The sequence below is a fragment of the Hermetia illucens genome, chromosome 6 (genome assembly GCF_905115235.1).
Source record: "Hermetia illucens chromosome 6, iHerIll2.2.curated.20191125, whole genome shotgun sequence".
Lineage (NCBI taxonomy): Eukaryota > Metazoa > Arthropoda > Insecta > Diptera > Stratiomyidae > Hermetia > Hermetia illucens.
The window spans coordinates 27,457,969-27,478,662 of record NC_051854.1 but is presented as its reverse complement, the minus strand read 5'-3'; the positions used below and the strand labels follow the sequence as shown (position 1 = coordinate 27,478,662).

The following is a 20,694-nucleotide window of genomic DNA, read 5'->3' as shown; positions in this document are numbered from 1 at the left end:
CACGTAGGTTAGATGACATTGTAATCGTAATAGGTGATCTGAATGTTAAAATACACCCTGACTACACTTCACTTTGAAATGTGATGTGGAGGCATGGTTTTGGTGAGTGTTACAACAACGGTCGAAGCTTTGTAGATTGCTGCCATCCTCACCACCTCGTCATCGGTGGTACACGGTTCGTGCAGAGCGCCTACCATAAGACCACAAGATCAGGCGGGTTTCGATTAACTGGCAACGAACATCTAATCAGATCGATTATATCGCAATCAGCAGAAGACTTAGGAATGATCTTCTGAATGTGGCAACAAAACAGGTATTGACATCGGCTTGAACGGACCATCATCTGATAGTCCCTTGAATATCGCTACTACATCTGCTCGCAGGGGAGTACAGCACCGACTCCCCAAATATGGACTGTTGGGGGGTAAATTTTCTTTCTGCTGAATCAACGCGAACTTATAACAACCCGCCAGAGATTGTTAAGGAACACTGTGCCGTCCTCAAAAGTACTTTTGCCTCTTCTGCGCGTGACGTTCTCGGCCACGTCGTGCAAGGGGATTATAAGGCCTGACTAACTGCGGAAACAAGGATTGATAAACGTGAGGAGCGATGTGTAGGATGCGTAGGAGCTTCGTTTCCATAGAAAAGTACGAATTCCACCATTACACTGGTGAGGGCATCAGAAACCGCCGCAAATAGCACCGATTTTGCCACCGTATACCACATTACCAAAAAACTTGCAGGTGTTCGTAATCCTTTCGATGGTCCTTTGATAGGCGCTAACGGCGGAGGTTTTATGATTTCATGATTTCTGCTGCCACTAGAAACCTATTAAGTAACACCTTGACCGACAGAAACAGTCTGGTTTCTTGCAGTACCGATTACATTAATACCACACATTAATGCCATCATGAAGCGGTGTGTCAACTTTAGATCGTCGCTCCACCTGTTCTTCATTCATTTCGAGAAAGCTTTCGGTAGTGTCAGAAGTAAGCGTAAGACAGCCACCCCGACCGAGTGATAGTTTCTTTTAAGGGCACTTATCGGTACGAATATGACACAATTGACACTCCTTCTATCTGGCTTGAAGGTGTGCTCATTAAGCCATACAAGCGTAGCAACTCGTGAGTGAATTTCAGGGCATCCCGTCTGCCTCGTCGACCAATGTAACCGGTTCTGTGTTCACTGTCCGTTTATTTTATCGAAATATAAGGGACTGGGGGCCTTCAATCCATCTGCGCTGGCTCAGCAACACCATGTATTTATGAAATCTGGCTTGACAACAATACTGAACTCGGAATTCCCCTAAGGGTATTTAATTTTCCGCTGCGGCAGGTACCGTGCTACTGTGCTTCTTTCTTCCTCTGCGGAGATTTTAACCTGCCCATGCTCCACTGGTTTAATCATCCTGGCCTTGTTATTCCTTCCAACAACCTTTTCCACTTTTCCCTTCTACTCTCTTGCTTTATGAATACTTGTTCTGCCCTAGATTTCAATACATTCAAAAACACCCCACAACCCACTTGAATTTGAAGCGGAGCTTCCACGCTGAGGCGCCAAAACTGGGCGTAATTCTATTAAGTTCAACTTTCAGGAACCAACTTTGATGATCTCAACTCAGTCTCAGGGTCAATTAACTGGGATCACATATTATCAAAATCTACGGGTAATCAAGCACTTGGCAGCTTTTATAATATCCTGCCCGATCTTCTCTCCTGTTATGTCCTTTCTTCTCCTACTTGTCGTTCGTTTTTTTCAATTTCACTTACCACAGAGATCTTTAATAAGATCTGCATTGCGGAAGAAGTTTCGGACTTCAAAGAACCTTCTCCATTTCAAGCTATGCGCTATACTGTAAAGTCGATGAAAAAAATAGCGCATTAGAGATACCTGTTGAGTGTCGAGGCCGCTCTTACCCGGCGTAACTTGAGACCGTTTTGGTCCTATTGCATTCTAGTAACCTCACCCAGTCTTGCTCTTCTGCCATCAACTTTGCTGATTCCACTACCAAAACCCGGCAACAATCTTGTGACCTTCTTTATTCTTACTTCTCTTCCGGATTTACTCCTTCGACCACTGCGCCCTCTCCGCCTATTCAATTCAGCCCTCCGTTACGCTTTTCAACTCCCTTGTCAGAAACATCCTTGAATATTGCTGTGTAGTCTGGTACCCCTTCCGCAACCGTGACTGTCGCGCTGTTGAAGCTATTCAACGTAAATTCACTCGGACCCTCTTTTAAAAAAGAAGCTTCCCCGGATGGACTATCCGTCACGGCTCCGCGCCCTCAATCTCCTTTTCCTGCAACAATGCCTTGATATGTGTAGCCTTTTTACATTCTGCAATTACTTGATGGACTGCCCAGCCAACTCCGATATTATTTTCGGCATTACTTCTCGTAGCACACGCAGGGCCGACATTTTTTAAGTATCCATCGCGGAGCTCGATATCTAAATTTACTCTCCGATCCCGAGGCTGTGCCGGTCCTACAACGTGAAAGGGGGTAAATTTGATATAGATAGTTTCGAATGCCACGGTCGCGTAGTACTCTTTGCTTCAGTAATGCTATTCCACATTAGCTTGGAATCAAGAGTACCTTCAATTACTTGGCTGTTTGTACCAACTGGATTCCCGACCGTGTGCACTGCCCCACTAAACATTCTTAGTGAAGATAACTAGGCCAGTCTTATTAGCGTTTACCATGATTCCCTTACAGAGGCATCGACTGTAGATTAGATGCAGGATTACATTGAAGAGGTCTTACACTGTGTCCGATGTCGTGCAAAACCTTTGTATTCTCCAGCATCTATGGCAAAATGTCCATTACCAGGAGACATAAGAGAGGGAAAAGAACCCTCCCTGTTGATGGACTTCCGTCCAACCAATAACCACTCCAGCATGTGAAGGATCCGCGTTACAAATAACAGTGAAGAGACGTAATGGAAAGTACTTTCGATGTCCATGAATATGCCTAATAACGCGCATTGTTTTGAGTATATCGCATTATCAATTTTTGCCAGGAGTTCATGAAGTGCTGTTTCCGTGGATTTGCTTTTCTGATAGCTATGTTGTCTACAGTGAAGTGGCCACTTAGGGGGGTATGAACTGATCAACCAGTCCTTCCAGGCATTTTGTAGAAAAGAAGTGAGACCGATCAGGCAGATTTTCCTGATTTTGAAATAAATATGACTTTCACATCACGCCAGTTGTTGAAATATAAGCGTGTGCTAGGCATGCGCGGTATGCAGTCTAAAAATACAGACTCAGAATCCATTTCCGGCATGCGGGCCTGGAAACTTGTACCTATGGAACGTAGAAAATTCCCACTTCACTCGCTCCAATGATACTTTACATGCTTCCGGTTGGCCTTTAGCTGAGATTTTGGATGATGCTTGGGAAATACAACTTGATCGAATGATTTTTGTGTACCTTCCGCTCTGGGAGCCTAGAAGTTCTTTGACAAGGATCCGCTTTAATTATGAGATCGACTCGAAAGAGTAAGTTTTTTTGCAAAATCATCTCCGTGATGATCGTTTAACCGACCTTATGCTCTTTTTAGAGCTTTTGGACAAAACAACAAAGGCGGATCTAGCATCGTTCACGCGTAAGGTGGCATCAAGTTCGGCTCGCCATCAGCTGAAACAAGACTACCGAGATATACAAATTGATCGACGCCTTCGATGTTCTGCACGTTAATGCAGATAAGAAGAGTACAATGACCAGTGAGACTGAAAAGCTTAGTCTTCCTGGTATCTATCTGGAGTTCACCTCTGCTTGCCTCTCTTTCCAATCCATTAAAATGATGTCACCGATAATAAGAAGGAATAGTATAGGTGACGGAATAAAATTTCATTCATGATGCAAGTTCGTCAATCCGTTTTTAAGCCTCGGTAGTCATCCAAATCCTTTGGTATCCTTTCGGGACGTGATTTGCTAGTAAATTGTTGGAATCCCGCAAAACACTGATGTTCCGACTTTCTGCTTTTGTCACTCGCTGGGCGTTCAATGTTCTATTTCCCGTATTGTGTTCTAGATCAAACTTGGTCACATTCTTTTCAACATCATCAACGGCGCAACAACCGGTATCCGGTCAAGACCCGCCTTAATAAGGAATTTCAGACAGCCCGCTTTTGCCCCAAAGTCGACCAATTCGATATCCCTAAAAGCTACTTGGCGTCTTGAGCCGGGTTTTTTCCACAACCTGGCGGTCATGGTATCGCTTACAGATTTCGTCGTTATGTAGGCAACGGAACCGTCCATCCTCATGTAGGGGGCCAAAATTTCTTCGGTGGATTTTTCTCTTGAACGCAGTCAAAAGTTCGCAATTTTTCTTGCTAAGACTTGGATTCTCCGAGGAATACATGAGGACTAGCAATATCATAGCCTTGTACAGTAAGAGCTTTGACCCTGAGGTGAGACGTATCGAGCGGAACAGTTTTTATAAGCTAAAATAGGTTCTGTTGACAGCCAACGACCGTGTGCGGATTTTGTCGTCGTAACTTTTATCGGCTGTGGAGAAATTATTAACAGCCGCAGCCTCATTGTAGTCTCCTATCTTCATTCTTTATTCTTCCCGTTTGAACAGTGCGATTCGATGCTGTTGGTTGATTAGTTGTTGGTGCTAACGTTGCCCAAGATTTCGCGGACATCACGCCTGCTCGATCTGGATGAAGGCAGTTTGTACGTCTCGGGCCGTACTTGCCATGAGGCCGATGTCGGCATGATAGACCAGTAGTTGGGTGGACAAGAAGAGGACCGTACCTCTCTTATTTACCTCAGCATCACGGATCACTTTCTCCAGGGCCAGGTTAATGAGGTTAGGATATCCCCTTGTAAACCGTTGTTGATGTTAAATGATCTCGAGAGTGATCCTGCTGCTTTTATCTGGCCTCGCACTCAGCCTAGTCAGTCTTATCAAATTCGTCGGGATACCGAATTCTCTCATGACCATGTATAGTTCTACCCTGGCTATGCCGTCACAGGCGACTTTAAAGTCAATGAAATTTTTCCATTGCTTGGCGCAGAGAGAAAATCTGATCTGTTGCTGATTTGGCTGGAGTGAAGCCTCTTTGGTGCGTATGGGGCTATCCGGACTAGCGAGATAGCAGAGAATATCTTGTAGATGGTACTCAGCAACGTGATAACCCTATAATTGCTGCACTGCGTGATATCTCTCCTTTTATATATGAGACAGATAATGCCTCGTTGCCAGTCATCAGACATTGATTCGCTGTCCCACACCTTGAGCATAAGTTGATGAACCCCTTGGCGTAATTGGTCGCCTTCATATTTAATCAATTCGGCTGTAGTTCCATCGGCTGCTGGCGACTTATGATTTTCAAGCCGATGAATTACACGGACTGTTTGCTCTTTACTTGGTAGTGGTAGTATTTGTCCATCGTCTTCAGATGTTCTGGTTGTTGAGGAGTTCACAAAGTACTCACCTATCGCTCCAAAATTCCCATTCTGTCGGAAATCAGATTTCTGTCTTTGTCTCGGTGGGATGGGCATCAAGGTTTATGTACTTTTTGAGTTCATAGATTTGTTGGTTCCCCCAGGCTTCCTTTTTCTGTCTATAAGTCGTTTCTCCCCTCGACAGAGTTCGTGATAAGCCTCCTCGCGTGCTCGCTTTCTTTGAGAATGCGGTACTATTTGGTATGTGGCATTCTTCCGTTCCGTTGCTAGCTTACATTCGTCGAACCGTTTCGACTCTTTTCGCGGCTGGGGCCAAGTATGTTTGTGGCCGTATTTATGATAATGTTCTTCAGGTGATTGTGAAGATCACTTGTTGATGCTGCATCTCCAGAATCTCTGTTGGTTCCAACGTATGCCGAGCACATGGTCTACTGAATGGCCACTATAATATATGGTGTAGTGACTCTACTCCAGGAAACCGGTCCCTATCCAACGCATTTCCTGCAACGCTGTTACATCAGCCCTATATTGGAACAGAGTATCGGCTAGCTGCTTGGCACCTCCATCTTCCATGGGAACATGCGCAAGTCGTTGTTCCGTTGTCGTTTCCGGGTTCGTCGTTATGTAGTCAATCCAATCCGAGGCTCCTTTTGTGGCTTCGTAACAGGTTGTTTTCCATGTAGGGTGGTCAGCCCTACCCAACCCCCAACCTAGAGGACCAGTTGGTACATTCTTCTCCGTCTGTAGCTTTTCGTTAAGGAAGAGCTCCCAGCGGTCATCACGTAGAGGCGAAGGTAGATTTTTGGTTCAGCAGGCGTTTCTCAGGTTTTGTACTCCATAGTGGGTACCAATCCACGTTTTGTCCTGAGAACTATTCTACCCTTTGGCGGCATTCTTTTGGCATTAGCAAAAGCAACTACTGATTTTTCGATATTAACATCGTCTATACGGCGGAATAAAATTAATTAAGTGTGTTTTATGTAGTCTGTAACAGTTTAATGGATGGAAATCCAAAAAGTGGTCATCCACGACTAATTGGTTGAGCTATTGTTTGATTTTATGAACTGAAAGATTTGCATCAGTAAAGGCATCTTTCTTGTGCATTTCGGACACCCACACAACTTTCACTCCTTTAATTTCGGCATTTACTATGATACAATTTAATTATCTTTACATTGTGCAGGCAATAAATTTACAGCAACGGAGCAAACACGCAGACACGCGATTGAACAACTTACATACTCTGGGGGAAAGCGAGCTGAGCTAAGTCCAACTGAACTGAAAGGTTTCGAAGATAAAGGAGAATATTCCTCAGAATCTCGGCTCCAGGACAATATTTAATTCTATATGCCTTCCGAAAATGAATTCGCAGAAATTTATGCTTTTCCCAATTCATTTCTTCCTTAATTAAATATTAACATCGGACACTTAATTCCTCTAAGCAAGCACGCACTGAATGAGAGAAATAAAGGGTCACGAACGTAATATTCCTAATAGCATCCTCTCCCGTTAACGTCCGTAAACACCTTCAATTACAGAAACACTTTAACATCTTCAGAATTTCCCGGGAAATTCATTTAATCTCGTTACATCCTCCTCGTGATGACCATAAAATATTTCCTACATTCTGGGAAAAATCAAAACACTTTAAAAGGCCACCGTCAAGCAATTCACTGGGCCCTAAAAACATTTTCTCCTGAGTCTCCTGGAGAAGTTGGACGAGTTGGATGGGACTTTGGTTCACTCTGACCGGTCGTTTCGGGACGTGTAATTACATAAATTAGGTCAAATTATCTCGGAACGGGTTGAAAGTTACAAAGTTGTGTGTGGTTCTGTTGGTATGAGTTTGATGGCATTCTTCGAATATCCCGAGGACGAAAATTATTTTCCTGCTGCCTTTAACATTTAGAATTCTACCGAATAAATCGCTACAACTAATTGATATCTAATTGAGCGCTGCGTGGGTGTAGCTGCGTTTAAAATCTGTTTGATATAAATTCTTTCATTTGCACAGGAAATAACAATTTGGGTTGAGGTCTACTAGACCACAAGGTGTCTTATTAGCTGCTCATCGTTTTTATTTTACATTATTATTTGCCTGTCAACCACAGGTTGTTGCTTTATATAAATTATCATTTCCGATGAGACGGATCCATCCAGATTTCTTTCTTTGCCAGGTCTAAAACTCTAATCCGTTACGAACTTCCCACACCTCACGGAAGTAATTCGCTATAAAGTGTAAAATTTTCCTCGAAAACGCCTGAATGGATGCCTCATTTCATTAAATCTCCAGAAGAAACGTAGGAATGAGCAGAATGGGAGCAAATTTAAGAAAATCCCACGTTTTGTACAATACGTGGCCCTTTCCGAACCTCTATCTTGTTAAAGAAATTTAATGTTTTCGACTTTAATGTAGTTTTATCTTGTTCGGTGAGCGTGGCACGTTGTGACGAATCTATGACGAACTCAGTGAACTAAATTTGATTTTCAAGCTAGAAACGAGGTTACAGCAGTCAAGACAACACAATTCATCTTCTAATTTAATTATAGAGATTTCTCGTAATTCTAACAGTTTACAAATAAATTTACAGACGTTATTCCACTTTTAAATTTTTGTGGTTGAATGAATTTGAAGCTCTACTCTGACCCCACCTATTTTTAAGAGTTTTCCCTTTAAACCACATGGAGGTGCGAAAATCTTAGACAAATATAATACATATGCCTGCATGCGAGCGCACACGCGTGAGGAATCTTCTTCCCCTAAGAACTCTCTCACATCATTTCTGCTAGCTTTGTCAGACGGCACCAATCACAAGGATTACTTCGTGGATCAAGTCTGGTCCAAAGCCTTCACGGGACTAAATCTTTACAGCCTTCTCGCACATATCTCCCTCCACAGTCTTTGATTATTTAAATTTGCTGAGCCACTGCCAGCAAAGGTGACGTTGTGATCAGGATGGGTGATCTCAATGTCAAAGTGGACTCTGACAACACCTTTCTTGGACATGTAATAGGGAAACACTGTTTTGGCAACTGTAACGATAAGCGTGGTAGTTTTTTTGAATTTCTGCAACTTCCACCGCCTCAACATTGGTGGAATAAGGTCATTTTTTTCCACTGACCTACACCGTACGATCAATCAGATCGACCACTTCGCAGTCTGCAGTATGTTTACGAATTGTCTCGTGAATGTGCGTAACGAGAGAGGCGCTGATATTGGCCTCAAAAAAGAAACACCACCTGATGGTCGCTTACATTCCCTTGCGTGCGCCACTTCTCGCAGGGTTGGAGAACTGCGACGCCCTAAGTTCAACATAGATCTTGTACGATTCAGCTGTCGCTCGACAGTGGGAACTATATTGCCGTTCGGAGGGCAGAAACCCTGAGTAACCCTTCTGAGAACATCGACGGGCATTGGGCTGCTATCAAAAATGTTCTTTTCTCGGATGCTGCGTAGGTTATCGGCCACGTCCCAAAGGGGTATCATAAGATCTGGCTGATTGCGTAATTGTGGAAGAGGATCTACGAATACAAGAGGTTGACGGCTCTATTGACTGCTGTGAGTGATGGCCAGCGTAGCGCGCTCGAACTCCGATATCAAGCGAAATTCTGAGAAGTTCAGCGTAGTGTGCGCTGTCACAAAAGGGAGTTTGTTGTTGTAATGGCCAGGGAAGCAGAAGATGCCGCAGAATGCTATGATTTCAGAAGTATATTCCGAGAAAGGGCTTGCATGTGGTTGCAAATCTTTCGGTGGTAGTGTGAAGAACACTGACAGTGGACTTCTCATCTATGATGACACGGAACTGCAGAGGTGGAAAAAACACTTTTTCACCCTTCTTGACGGGTGAAGTTCTTCCTCTTGTGGATTAAAGGGGTAGTTACCTTAATATGCGGATACGGACTATTCCTCCAAGCAGAAGGGAAATCATTTCGGCCATCAATGCACTCAAACGGAGGAAAGCCGCTAGGCTTGACGGCCTTCCCGCAGAATTATTATTCGCTCCAACTGCAAGTCTGCTTCTTCCACTCACACGGTAATTCTGGGAATAGGAGACCCATTTCAGAGAGTGGAAGTAGGAGATTATCGTTAAGATTCTAAAAAAGGCCTCCCGTTTTAAGTGTGATAATTGAAAGGATATCTGCGTGCTCCCCGCCCTCAAGCAATATCCCGGAAGCTTGATCGGCAGAAAGCAGGCTGGCTTCCACTCTAGATCGCCTTACATTCACCACATGAAATGTCACGTGCTGCACCGAGGTAAAATTTCACAGGATTTTGAGATCATAAGCACAGTCCGCCAGAGTTGCATCTTGACGCCGATATTATGTCCTTTTGCTATTGGTGATGTTCCTCATGCTGCCTTATCCAGAGGACGTCAAGGAGTTCAATAGAATATGACATCTTTCCCCAAGTACCTCGACTACGATGGTGATATCTGTTTGCTCTCTCCACAGGTCATAAATCTCGGCCTCTGAATTTGGAAGAGGGCAAATAGAGTTGGACTGAAGATAACCACCAACAAAACCAAGTTAGTCTGACCAGTCATCACACTCTTGCTATCTGTGTTAATGGTCAAAGCATCGAAGGTGTCAATCAATTTGTATATATATAAAGCGTGGTGCTGCCACACATTAAGAAGGGCGGTGGATAGCGGGCTACGCCGTTCGGCGACCTCTGTATCATCGAACTTTTCCTGAAAAGGTTGCGTATAACCCCTTGGTTTCTCTAGGTCCCACTAATGATTCTTTTAAATCATTGACGCTCGTTTATTTCTTTCTCCTTCCCGTATAGCATTGAATTCTTTCATTAGTATAGCACAGCGGTTGCTGAATATCGACGGTTGTTAACAATCCCTAAGCCTGGGTTTCTCAAGTTAATTATAGTTAATTTAGCGGGTGGTATCTCCACTAAATTGACGTTTAACCGTCTTAGGACCGCAGTACAGTGACGTCCTGGATCCCGAAACCCGCATAAACTCAACCCCCAGTCGTTCAGTTATAACCTTACCCGTGCCACGTTGTTGTTCACGCGGGAAGCAATATGAATGTCTCACTGACAAGTAAGGATGAGACAACCGCTTAGACGTATTGTTAATCAGTCTTAATACTCGTATACCAACAATTTGCTCGGCTTTCTTAAAATGGTCACTCCTGTATTGCCTCGCCTCCTAGGTATCGTTTGAGATGAAAAAAAGATATATATCATAGACTGCCATGTTCTGCACATGCAACCACTCGATAGCCTTTAACTGACCGAATAATTAATTCTGGCTACTAGAAGTTTACTTGGTGCGCATATGGTTGGCGTCAATCTTTACAAATACGTGCTATTGCGACTTATAGCAGACAGGAAATATTAACTTCGTTTCTAACAACAAGCTAGGTTGTTTTTCGTTAGGGGTGGGGGTACAACTTCACCTCAGAAATTCAAATTAATTCATATGACGCCATAGACTACGCTTGAGGCTCTCTGGTAGGTTTAGATTCTGAATCGTATAATATATAAAATTCCGCCTCTTGTGGATGATATGGCAAGCCACCGTAGTATGCAAATGCGATCTGCTTCCCCAAACACAAGTGAAACAATTTTCGCCATTTACGCATTTAAACAGAGCAACGGGACAGCTTGAGCACAGAGCGTATCTGGAATGCTCTTTGCAGGAGAGGCACACCTGAAAAACTAATGGCACTTATCAGAGGAACATATGATGATCATTTGCTGCATCGAAGTAAAATCTCGGCGGAATTCTAAGGTCAAAGTGTAGTCCGCCAGGATTGCATTTTTTCACCGATAGTTTTTCTTCTTTTTACCAGTGACTTTCTTAAGTCTGCCTTAGCATCGTTTTCAAATAACTTGACTACGCTGGTGACATCTGTTTGCTCTCATCGTGTCAAGAACCTTGGGCTTTGGATTTGGAAGAGAACGCAATCGGAGTTAGACTAAAGATAAACACCCAGAAAATCAAAGTTTTCAGTCATTGCGGTCTATCTATTTGATCAATTTGTATATCTAGGAAGTTTCTGTCGACGGTGGCACCGAATTTAGATAGATATGCTTCCCTGTTTTGTCAAAAATATTGAATTGCAATTATTTCGACCAGTTACACCAAGTGGTTCATCAACTTGTGCTCAAGGTATGGGACAGCGAATCAATGCCCGACGATTGGCAACGAGGCATTATCTGTCTCATACATATGATAAAAAGGGAGATATCACACAGTGCAGCAATTATAGAGGTATCACGTTGCTGAGTACCATCTATAAGATATTCTCCGCTATCTTGCTAGGCCGGATAGCCCCATACGCCTAGAACATCATTGGACCATACCAAAGAGGCTTCACTCCAGGCAAATCAGCAACAGATCAGATTTTCTCTGTGCGGCAAGCGATGGAAAACCTCTTGGAATATGGACAGAAGTTGCACCATCTATTCATCGACTTTAAAGCGATCCTCTTTACTGGCCTATGCTGACGATATCGACATCATGGGAAGAACCACCCGAGACCTACAAACTGCCTTCTTCCAGATCGAGCAGTCGACGCGAGATCTTGTGCTGCACATCAATGAAGGCAAGACAAAATATATGGTGACAACGTCAGCACCGAAGACGAACCAACCAACAACATCAAACCGTACTAATCAAACAGAGAGAATAAGGATAGGAGAATATAACTTTGAGACCGTTGAAAATTTCTCCTATCTAGGGTCGAAAATGACAACCGATAACAGCTACGATGATGAAATCCGCGCACGATTGTTGTCAGCCAACAGAGCATATTTCAGCTTACAAAAACTGTTCCGCTCGAAACGTCTCACCATAGGTCCAAGCCGTTACTGTACAAGACTATGATCTTGCCAGTCCTCATGTATTCCTCGAACACTTGGGTTCTTAGCAAGAAAAATTGCGAACTCTTGACCGCGTTCGAGAGAAGAATCCTCCGAAGAATGTTTGGCCCACTACATGAGGGTGGACGATTCCGTAGCCTACACAATGACGAAATCTATCTATCCCGGAAAGTCTATAAGGGCAATATCTATAGTATAAAAAGAAGACGAGGCAGATCCTGCCTAAGATGGAGCGATGGCGTAGGCCAGGACGCCAGACAGCTTTTAGAATTATCGAAATGGTGGACCACGACGCAAAACCGGGATGTCTGGAGTTCCTTATTAAGGCAGGCCTAGACCGGATACCGGTTGTTGCGCCGTTGATGATGATTATTTCAACAATTTAAGACTGTTCCATACTAATGTTCTTACTATCCTGCTGTAAGGATGCTCTAGGTAACGAGGAGACATACGGGGCAGCAGCCCTTTCGCCCTAATCAAAACTAAATGGTCAAGATGAACCTCCCCGTGTTGGCACCGGGAAACGATGTATTCATATTGACTCCAAGACTTTGAGCCATCAGACCCGAGTCTGCATGGAGACTCATCTGAAGTATCCACGAAGCCTTGTCGGAGATTATCTGGCACCATGGAGACCGTAATAACCCTCCGAGTTTATATGATCAGGAAAATTCCTGCGGCATGTGTCCTCAGCCCGGAGTTTTTGCGGTGGGCCCCTAGTGGGAGTTTTCTGGTGGTGTGGTTACTTCCAAATTGCAGTCAGATATCCTCGGGCTTCAAACGTGGAGTTGCATTTACAACTCGAGTACTATACTGCTTAGTCAGTATAGACTGATACCGTTGTTGCTTATCACAGCGTGGCTATGATGACACAAAATCAATTGGTGTTTTGAGAAGACCCTAAGGTTAGTCCTCAACGACATGAACTAACATAAAAGCACCCGGTCGAAATTTGCCTGCTACAAGGAAGGAGTATATGGAAAGTTACCGCCACTGTTACTCAAAATACACAAGTTTTCATCAAGTTTTGTTGGCGTTGTTCGCGGTGTTCTGGTCTAAGATAGTGTTGATCTGAAAGCGGAGGCGACGAACAACCACTACTCCAGGATCGCTGACGTGAGTGGCTGCCCTAGAAATACGTGGCGTAGAGCAGTGGATAATCAGTACAGGTTTGCCAGAAAACCCTAAGGGGAGTTCCAGAGCTTTGCTTCGAGTCGACAACGATGGCGCGTGAGCGAGTTTTGGAATATCTTATATTTCAAAACTTCACCCATTTTAGACCAATAACGCAATAAAATTAGGCAATCCGATTTAGACGAGCCGATCGCACTATCGAGAATTGGTAAAGAAACAGCAGAATAAGGTCCTTTAATTTCAAAACAAAGTTTTATATATAGCGGATTGGAACCGATGAATGTAGTCTTACTCAGATTATCTTTGCCTACCCACAGCTTCAACCCCCACTGCCCTGAGTGGCGCTAAGCACCTCAGATTCCTTCAAATAATTTTCGCTTGTCGATAGGAGTTCAAAATACCGCATGAATCTTTGCGAAAATTTCAGAGGAATCCTGACAATGGATGGTAAGACGTTCAGCTATCCGGGTTTGGTGTCATATTATCTAACATACTATATAGGCAACGAGACCACCTAATAGAATTGGTCGCCTTTTTAAGCTTCAACTGTGCTTAGTCCATGGGGCCCAAATAGATTTAGGATAGCCTGAAGTAACAATGATGGCGTATTTCTAATCGTTTCAGTTTGACATTGCCAACTGAGTCTTTGACTTTGTGCTAGTAAGTTTCCTTAGTTATGAAACGTGAGAGTAATATGGTGATTTCCTGATGTTAAAGCAACTGTATGGGCATAAGTGTGTTGTAAACTGGATCAAAATAATAAAAAAGTATTTCCGTATAGCCGATTCACTCATTAAAGGGAAACCATACCGTATGTACTTAAATAACCCTCAATGCTCCTTGAAGGAAAATCAGCACAGGTTGAAATTTTTACTTTCGTAACTTCCACTTGAAGGCAATCTCCGTATAATACTTTATTGTTACTATTTGTAGCTACTTAATACACTGTTAGGTATGACCCATTTGCATCAAGGACATTTCTCCAACTTACCTCAATCCCATTATAATCAGAATAGTCGGAAAACGGTGCTGTGCATACGAGCTGGATGGCGCACAATAATGTTGTTATAACTGGCCACAGCCAAACGCTTGCTTTCATATTTCTGCAATGAAAAAATATGGGAAAACTCGTTACTTGAAATTATTTTATAATATAGAATCTTAAATGTTAATCTGACCACAAATAATCCTTAATTTATTCGAGTTTGGCGTTGAATTTAGAAATCAGGGACCTGATTTGAAAAGCACCAAGAGACCACGTGTCCGTAGATACTTCCTTCATCAATCAATAGAAAATAAAACGCATGTTTTTGAAATTCTTTCGACAAAACGATAGCCCAAAAATAGCCAACAGTATCCCCTAAGGTAGAGAATGTTTCATTCATCTCTTTCGGAATATAAATATCTACCTTTATGAATTGGATGAAATTTCTCCTACCCACCTTCAAGCTCAGGGACATGCAATAAATTCTCATACACTGACAAAAAGGTCTTATCTTAAGGGAAACCGTTTAGGACCAGAAAATATCTTGGCAAGAAAATGCGAGATAAAGTTGAAACAATCCTCTTAGATCCTCAGTCAATATTATTATGACATGTTGACCCTGACCCTAATCAGGTTTGTCCTTAAAAATTCCCTTGATCTTGGCTCCGGAATTGAATTCATTCATTTTTTCTTTGAGTGAATGGACATCTATAGCGGCTTCTATTCATGATTGGGGAATAAAGTGAGGAGGTCCTACAAAGAGTAGGAAGAACATGGGGTGTCATGGCTAGAGGCACCAGGAGTATTATCCAAGAAATAACCGGAAGTAGAGAACAAGGAGAGCTTAAATTCTTAATTAAATTAAACTGGAAATATATGCTTATGTAAATGGCGAGTTTTAATAATGTTTCGTAGTAACTGTAAATAGGAATTGGCAAACAGCCTAGAATAAGATTAAGAATTTTCCCACTCTTCAAATTAATTAAAAATTCATTAGCTTAGTTGTATAGCTGTCAAATTCTACTTAAATTGCAAAACCGTCTGAGTTAGGCCTCATGAATAATTTAAAAACTTTACTGCTACCGAAACGATTCATTTTGATCGGTTGCGCAATTTTGCTCTGTCAAAGACTTTATTTGGATTCAGCCACGACACTTTTAAATTACCATCCAGCATTGATACGCCCCCGTTGTTTTGGATCGCTTTCTGTTCGTTTACCATCGACTTCGATGTTCAGATGCATCTGTTTTTCCTTACAACTTTCTTCAACATTGTATCTTCTGTTTTTACAGAACTAACAATCAATGAAATTTTACAGACTAAAGAAAACATCTAAATTCCTCCCTAATGTTTGGAATTATTCATTGCTCTGAGGTCAGTTTAACCTTACTCTTTCCAAGTGAATTTTTTTTGGCGCAAATTACCATGACCATACCACGCCTCTAGCATTTTATTCACGGTCGGTACAACCCCATGCCAATCGCCGATATCCATATTTTTGACGTGATCATAGCGTGTAGCGCCACTAGTCCAACGCAACTTCGTCTTCATTATCGCAATGTGCCATTGATTGCCTCTTGTAGTCGGCCAACACTAAGAACAATAGAGAGCGACACTGCGATAAATTTGAGAGGATTTGAGACCTTCATTTATACATCAATTACATAGAACGCCAGTTGTGGAACGACCTTTCGCCCAATTTCTTTCTAGTCTCTGAGAAAAGGCAGATAGATAGGGCAAATGGACAGATCGGCGGACAGACAGTAAACCGATTTTAATAAGGTTTCGTTGTACATACAACAACGAGCGCAACAATCAGGACGCCGACTAAATAGATGTAACAAATATGCAATAGGCCTAATATGCCGTCTTTGTAAACTGTGACTGCTTTAAATCTGTTTAATGTATCAGTTATCACTATGGGCTAACCATCATTGACAATGATGACTCTGGATCCTTTGGGGTTAGTTTCGAAATTCATTAATATTAACACTACGATTTATATGCTTCAAGTAATCCACAGCTTTAGTCCCAAACATTCTTCGTAATGATGCCTAATCTGCCGACAGTTGAAGCATACCAAAGCAAATGTACAAATTCCAGTAAAGTCTTAAGACCATCTACTTCCTATTCCGCATGCTTACATCTTTCGTAGATTCAGCAGAATCATTGAAATGCCTGGCTGAATGACATTCCTGCAAATGTTGGCTTTGCTTGACTAAAGTTTTCCTCTCTTTCGTTAAATAATGTTCTAGCCAATCGACTATACGATGTTTAGTTCTATGGTAACTATCGAAATTCTAAAAAGGACCTTGCTTTCAGTTTCACGCTGGTTGAATAATATTCCGATAATCTCAATGATCCTTCAACTGATTACGAAGTCTTCCGAAAGGAAAGCTATACGATTCGCCCTATAAAGCCCCACTATCAATCAATTTTACCGTGTCTGATGAAATTGTGTGCATAAGTAAAAACCAACTCTAGATTGTCCTTTAAATTTGATGAGACGATTAGCTTTTCCAGAAGAGCTCGTGGATAAGCAAAGAGGTCGTAATATAAATCTAAATCACTAGATTTATCATAATGGTCATAATTTGCAATGCGAGAGCACATCAACGGGCAGAATGTTTTCTCACCATATTGCGCAAATGGATGATGAAGTCACGCTTCACAGCTTTTGCGTTCTTTGTGATCGTAGTATTAACGAACGTCCCAAATTTCAAAATTACCGCAGTGTTGTCAGCCCACTCACCCTCTACGGCTCTGATTGATGGTCGACTATGAAAGATAATGAACGATGCCTCCCAGTAATAGAGACATGCATGGGATCATTGGCGTAACACGCCATAATCACATCCGGAATTAGGACATCTGCGATCGATATGGAGCCACATATAAAACGCATTTGCCAAGATTGGTCTGAACATGAAACATGATAGGGAACGACCAAAAGGCCGACCGAAATAATGTTGGCTTTTTACGACTTGATTCCATCAAAATCAGGCTAATGAAAGAGCAAAATGTCACAACCGATCAAGACGAGCCAATCCCGCTTCTGAACAGGACAAAAACTGAAGAATAATATGTTTGGAATTTAATTGCAGTACAATAAAGGAAAACAATTCCGCTTCGGATAAAGTTGCTTCTCTGACTACGAAATTCGAGCAAAGGGTGGTTAGCATGTGTGCGCGCCACTAAATAACAACATTTAGGGTGCTCCAGATGCCCACTTTCCACAAATTGAGCGAAATGTTGGACGATATCGATTGGAAGCTCTAAATCTTGGTTTTTTAAAACCGGGGAGCATATCTAAGGACAAACTGGTAGCTGATCTCTGAGCGACAGAGCTCAATTGTGAGGGTTGCCAAAAACTATATTCTATCAGTGATACTACTTCCTTTTGCTGTCGGTAGAGTCCTTCATATTTCCCTGGCCAGGAGAAGTGAAGAATTTAGTACCTTTTCTTCAAATACCTCGATTACACTGGCTACATTTGTTCATTCTCTCACCGAGTCATATAAAAAAAATTTTGGATATGGGTATGGTGGCACGAAAAGCTATATTTTTATTCTGGTAGTTCGTCGCAATGCTCCCATTTGCGACAAAGGCAGAATATCGTCGATACCGCACGTTTGGCTACCTAGATATTGTCAGTTCCGCCGATGCGAACCCCCAACTAGTTGTCACTCAAGGGTACTGATAGTACTAAATCCTCCTTTCCTAATTTATCTAAAATTGAGAAATGCGACTATCCTAACATAAGCATTAGGTTGAGGATCAATTGACAGCGCGATTACTGATGGGGTAGAGCGTCGAACTCTTGATTTCGTTGCCGTGGGTTTGAATTCCAATCGTTATGGGTGTTTGGGTTTTATCTTTGTGCTCGTCTCGCTACAATGAGTTTAGCACTTGCACAGTGTTAAGTGTAATGATACAGACACAGTCTCATTGAAAATTGGGGAAAAAAGAAAATAGAAAAGAACGCCAATAAAAACAAAGTGGCTGTAGTATGCCTTATGAACTATAGAGGAATGAACACATACGTATAGGATCCGCCCCCTGAAAGCGACCGCAAGTTCCAAGCTTTTTTCAACTCTTATCTGCGATCAAGATACTCTGCACAATATTGAGCGAAGAAATCTTGTGTGTGTGTATGTCTTTTCGTTTTTCCAAATTTTGAAGCAATGAATTGTTAGAAACATGGGGTTGAGGATAAATAAGCTATTTCTGGACTGTTAACAAGGTTGAACGTCGAATGCATGGGTTATTTTGTGAAACTTGGTCGCAGTCCGTTCCACGTCTGAATAGACAAGCATTGGAAGGTTTTCTTTCCTTTTTGGTCAGCGGGAATGAGAAGTGGGTTTTTGCAAAAATGTTAAACGCGCAGAACCGTTTGCAAGAAAAACGTTTCACTGGGAATTCTTAACAGGAAACTAAACTATAAACTATACTTCCCTGATCTTGCCTCTAAAAATATTACTTGCTCCGCTCCTTGGACAATCAAATGAAAGGAAAAGGTTTTTTTCAACGAGTGCGTTCTAAAATTTAATCTACGCAGAACAGTCAAGCAGAAGTGTTAGTCAGAAACCGTTAACGGTAGCACGAAGAAGTCCTAGACGTTCTAGATTCTGCATGAAGGTTAATGGTAATTACATGTATTATATTTCTGTACTGCATATATTTTAAAGGAGCACCTTTGACCGACTGAATTAATCTTTATTTATCTGGCAATCCGAAGCAAGATGGTTTATAGAAAAAATCGAACTATACGTCCACTAAAGGCCTGCAATAAGTCTGTGCGTTTATTGTTGTCCACTGCATTTAGTTGTTATTTTCAAACGCGTTACTTTTAGAGCTTTATTTTCGAATGTTTTGTAGGTCTGATTTGAATGCAAATTATCCCATCACATCTGTTTCGAGGGTGTTTTGAATTGGTTTTCCATACAGACAATCAATTTGATTTTTTTAGAATTGTTCAGTTCATTTTCTTGGGTTTTTCTTATAATCCAATTCTAATACTTTAATCTTAAGTTGACGGATATTCTTTATTAAATTCTTGACAATGATTTTTGAAACTTGGGAGGTGGATGATAAGTCGCTAAAAAACCGACAGCGCAACTAATGTCCGCATCCAAATGTGTATTTTCTGATGAAGTGGTGTGAAACATTAGTTTAGTAGGTAATGTGATATCTTATGACTTTTTGGAAAAAGTAATATTGCGAATTGATATCACCAGCATCACCTTTTATTCCCCTAACCATAAATACGATGTTATATCATAAACATCAAATATGAACACTGGGGAGTCGAAATTATCAAATATTACTTATCCCTAGAGTAATGTGCTCTGCATTCATTACATTCATATCGTAAAGGTACGGCAGCACCAAACAGGTATCAGCATTGGTTCACTTAGAAGTTATCTTTGCTTAGCAAAGTAAAAGTTTGTCTTTCATGTACACCAAAAGATAGTCGGCATCGGCATTCGACAGACGCCTGGGGCACTGGTAATAAGAAATATTACGTAGACTAGCGCCGTATACACAGCATTCAGCAGCTGACACTCACCACAAAGCGACAGCATTGCAAATCAATTACGTAAAGCTAAGAACCTGTATTTCCATAAGCACATGAACCCGAAATTTTTTCCTACCCCAAAGCTAGTCCAAAGCCAGCCTGGAGTCAGTCTAAAGCCAGCTAAATAGAGTGGCAGGCGATACTCGCATCGGCGTCGTCTCGTGTGCGATATCACATTACAAAACATTTCAGTTGGTGATATTAGGAGATGTAATGTTTAGACCGCGCTCAGTGATGTAATGTGATATTACATTTTGAGATGATATCACTTTTGTAATATTAAATGCATCACCTACCCATCTCTACTTTTTGATACAAAAAAAAAAGATCTATAATTAGTAATGTCAAGAAACGTAGTGATATATATGGGTATATCTAGCTAGCTTACTAGTCAGAGCACTAGGCTGCTGCAACGGAAGGTTGCGTTTCAAATTTCACTGGTGACAGAGAGATTTGTATCGTGACTGGAAGTCGGATATCAGTCGATTCAGCTATGAATGAGTGTCCAACCAAAACCAAAACGAAGTTCGGAGTGACAATATACTATCTTCCAGAGATTCAATTGGTTGAAACCTAACAAATGGTTGGGCCCCACGTTGGGTGCCATGTGTATTAACTGTTTTAGTTACAGAACTTTGTAGAATAGAGTTTCCCATCCTTTCATTTGGTAGTATACCTGAAGAGTTTTATTTTTTTTCTGTCCGTCTTGGGATGGCTTTCCCTGGATACACCTTGAAAGAT

At 41.9% G+C, this 20,694-nt stretch overlaps 1 protein-coding gene across 2 annotated transcripts in view; it reads right to left on the bottom strand.

Annotated features, from left to right (window-relative positions):
• Window positions 1-20,694, bottom strand: part of LOC119659422 (diuretic hormone 44) — a 221,642-nt gene that overhangs the window by 18,670 nt on the left and 182,278 nt on the right. For both annotated transcript variants that reach the window (XM_038067499.1, XM_038067498.1), the window contains exon 2: window positions 14,382-14,493. In XM_038067499.1, coding sequence (XP_037923427.1) covers window positions 14,382-14,489 — 108 coding nt within the window. In that variant the 5' untranslated portion in view covers window positions 14,490-14,493. The remainder of the gene's footprint in view (window positions 1-14,381; window positions 14,494-20,694) is intronic.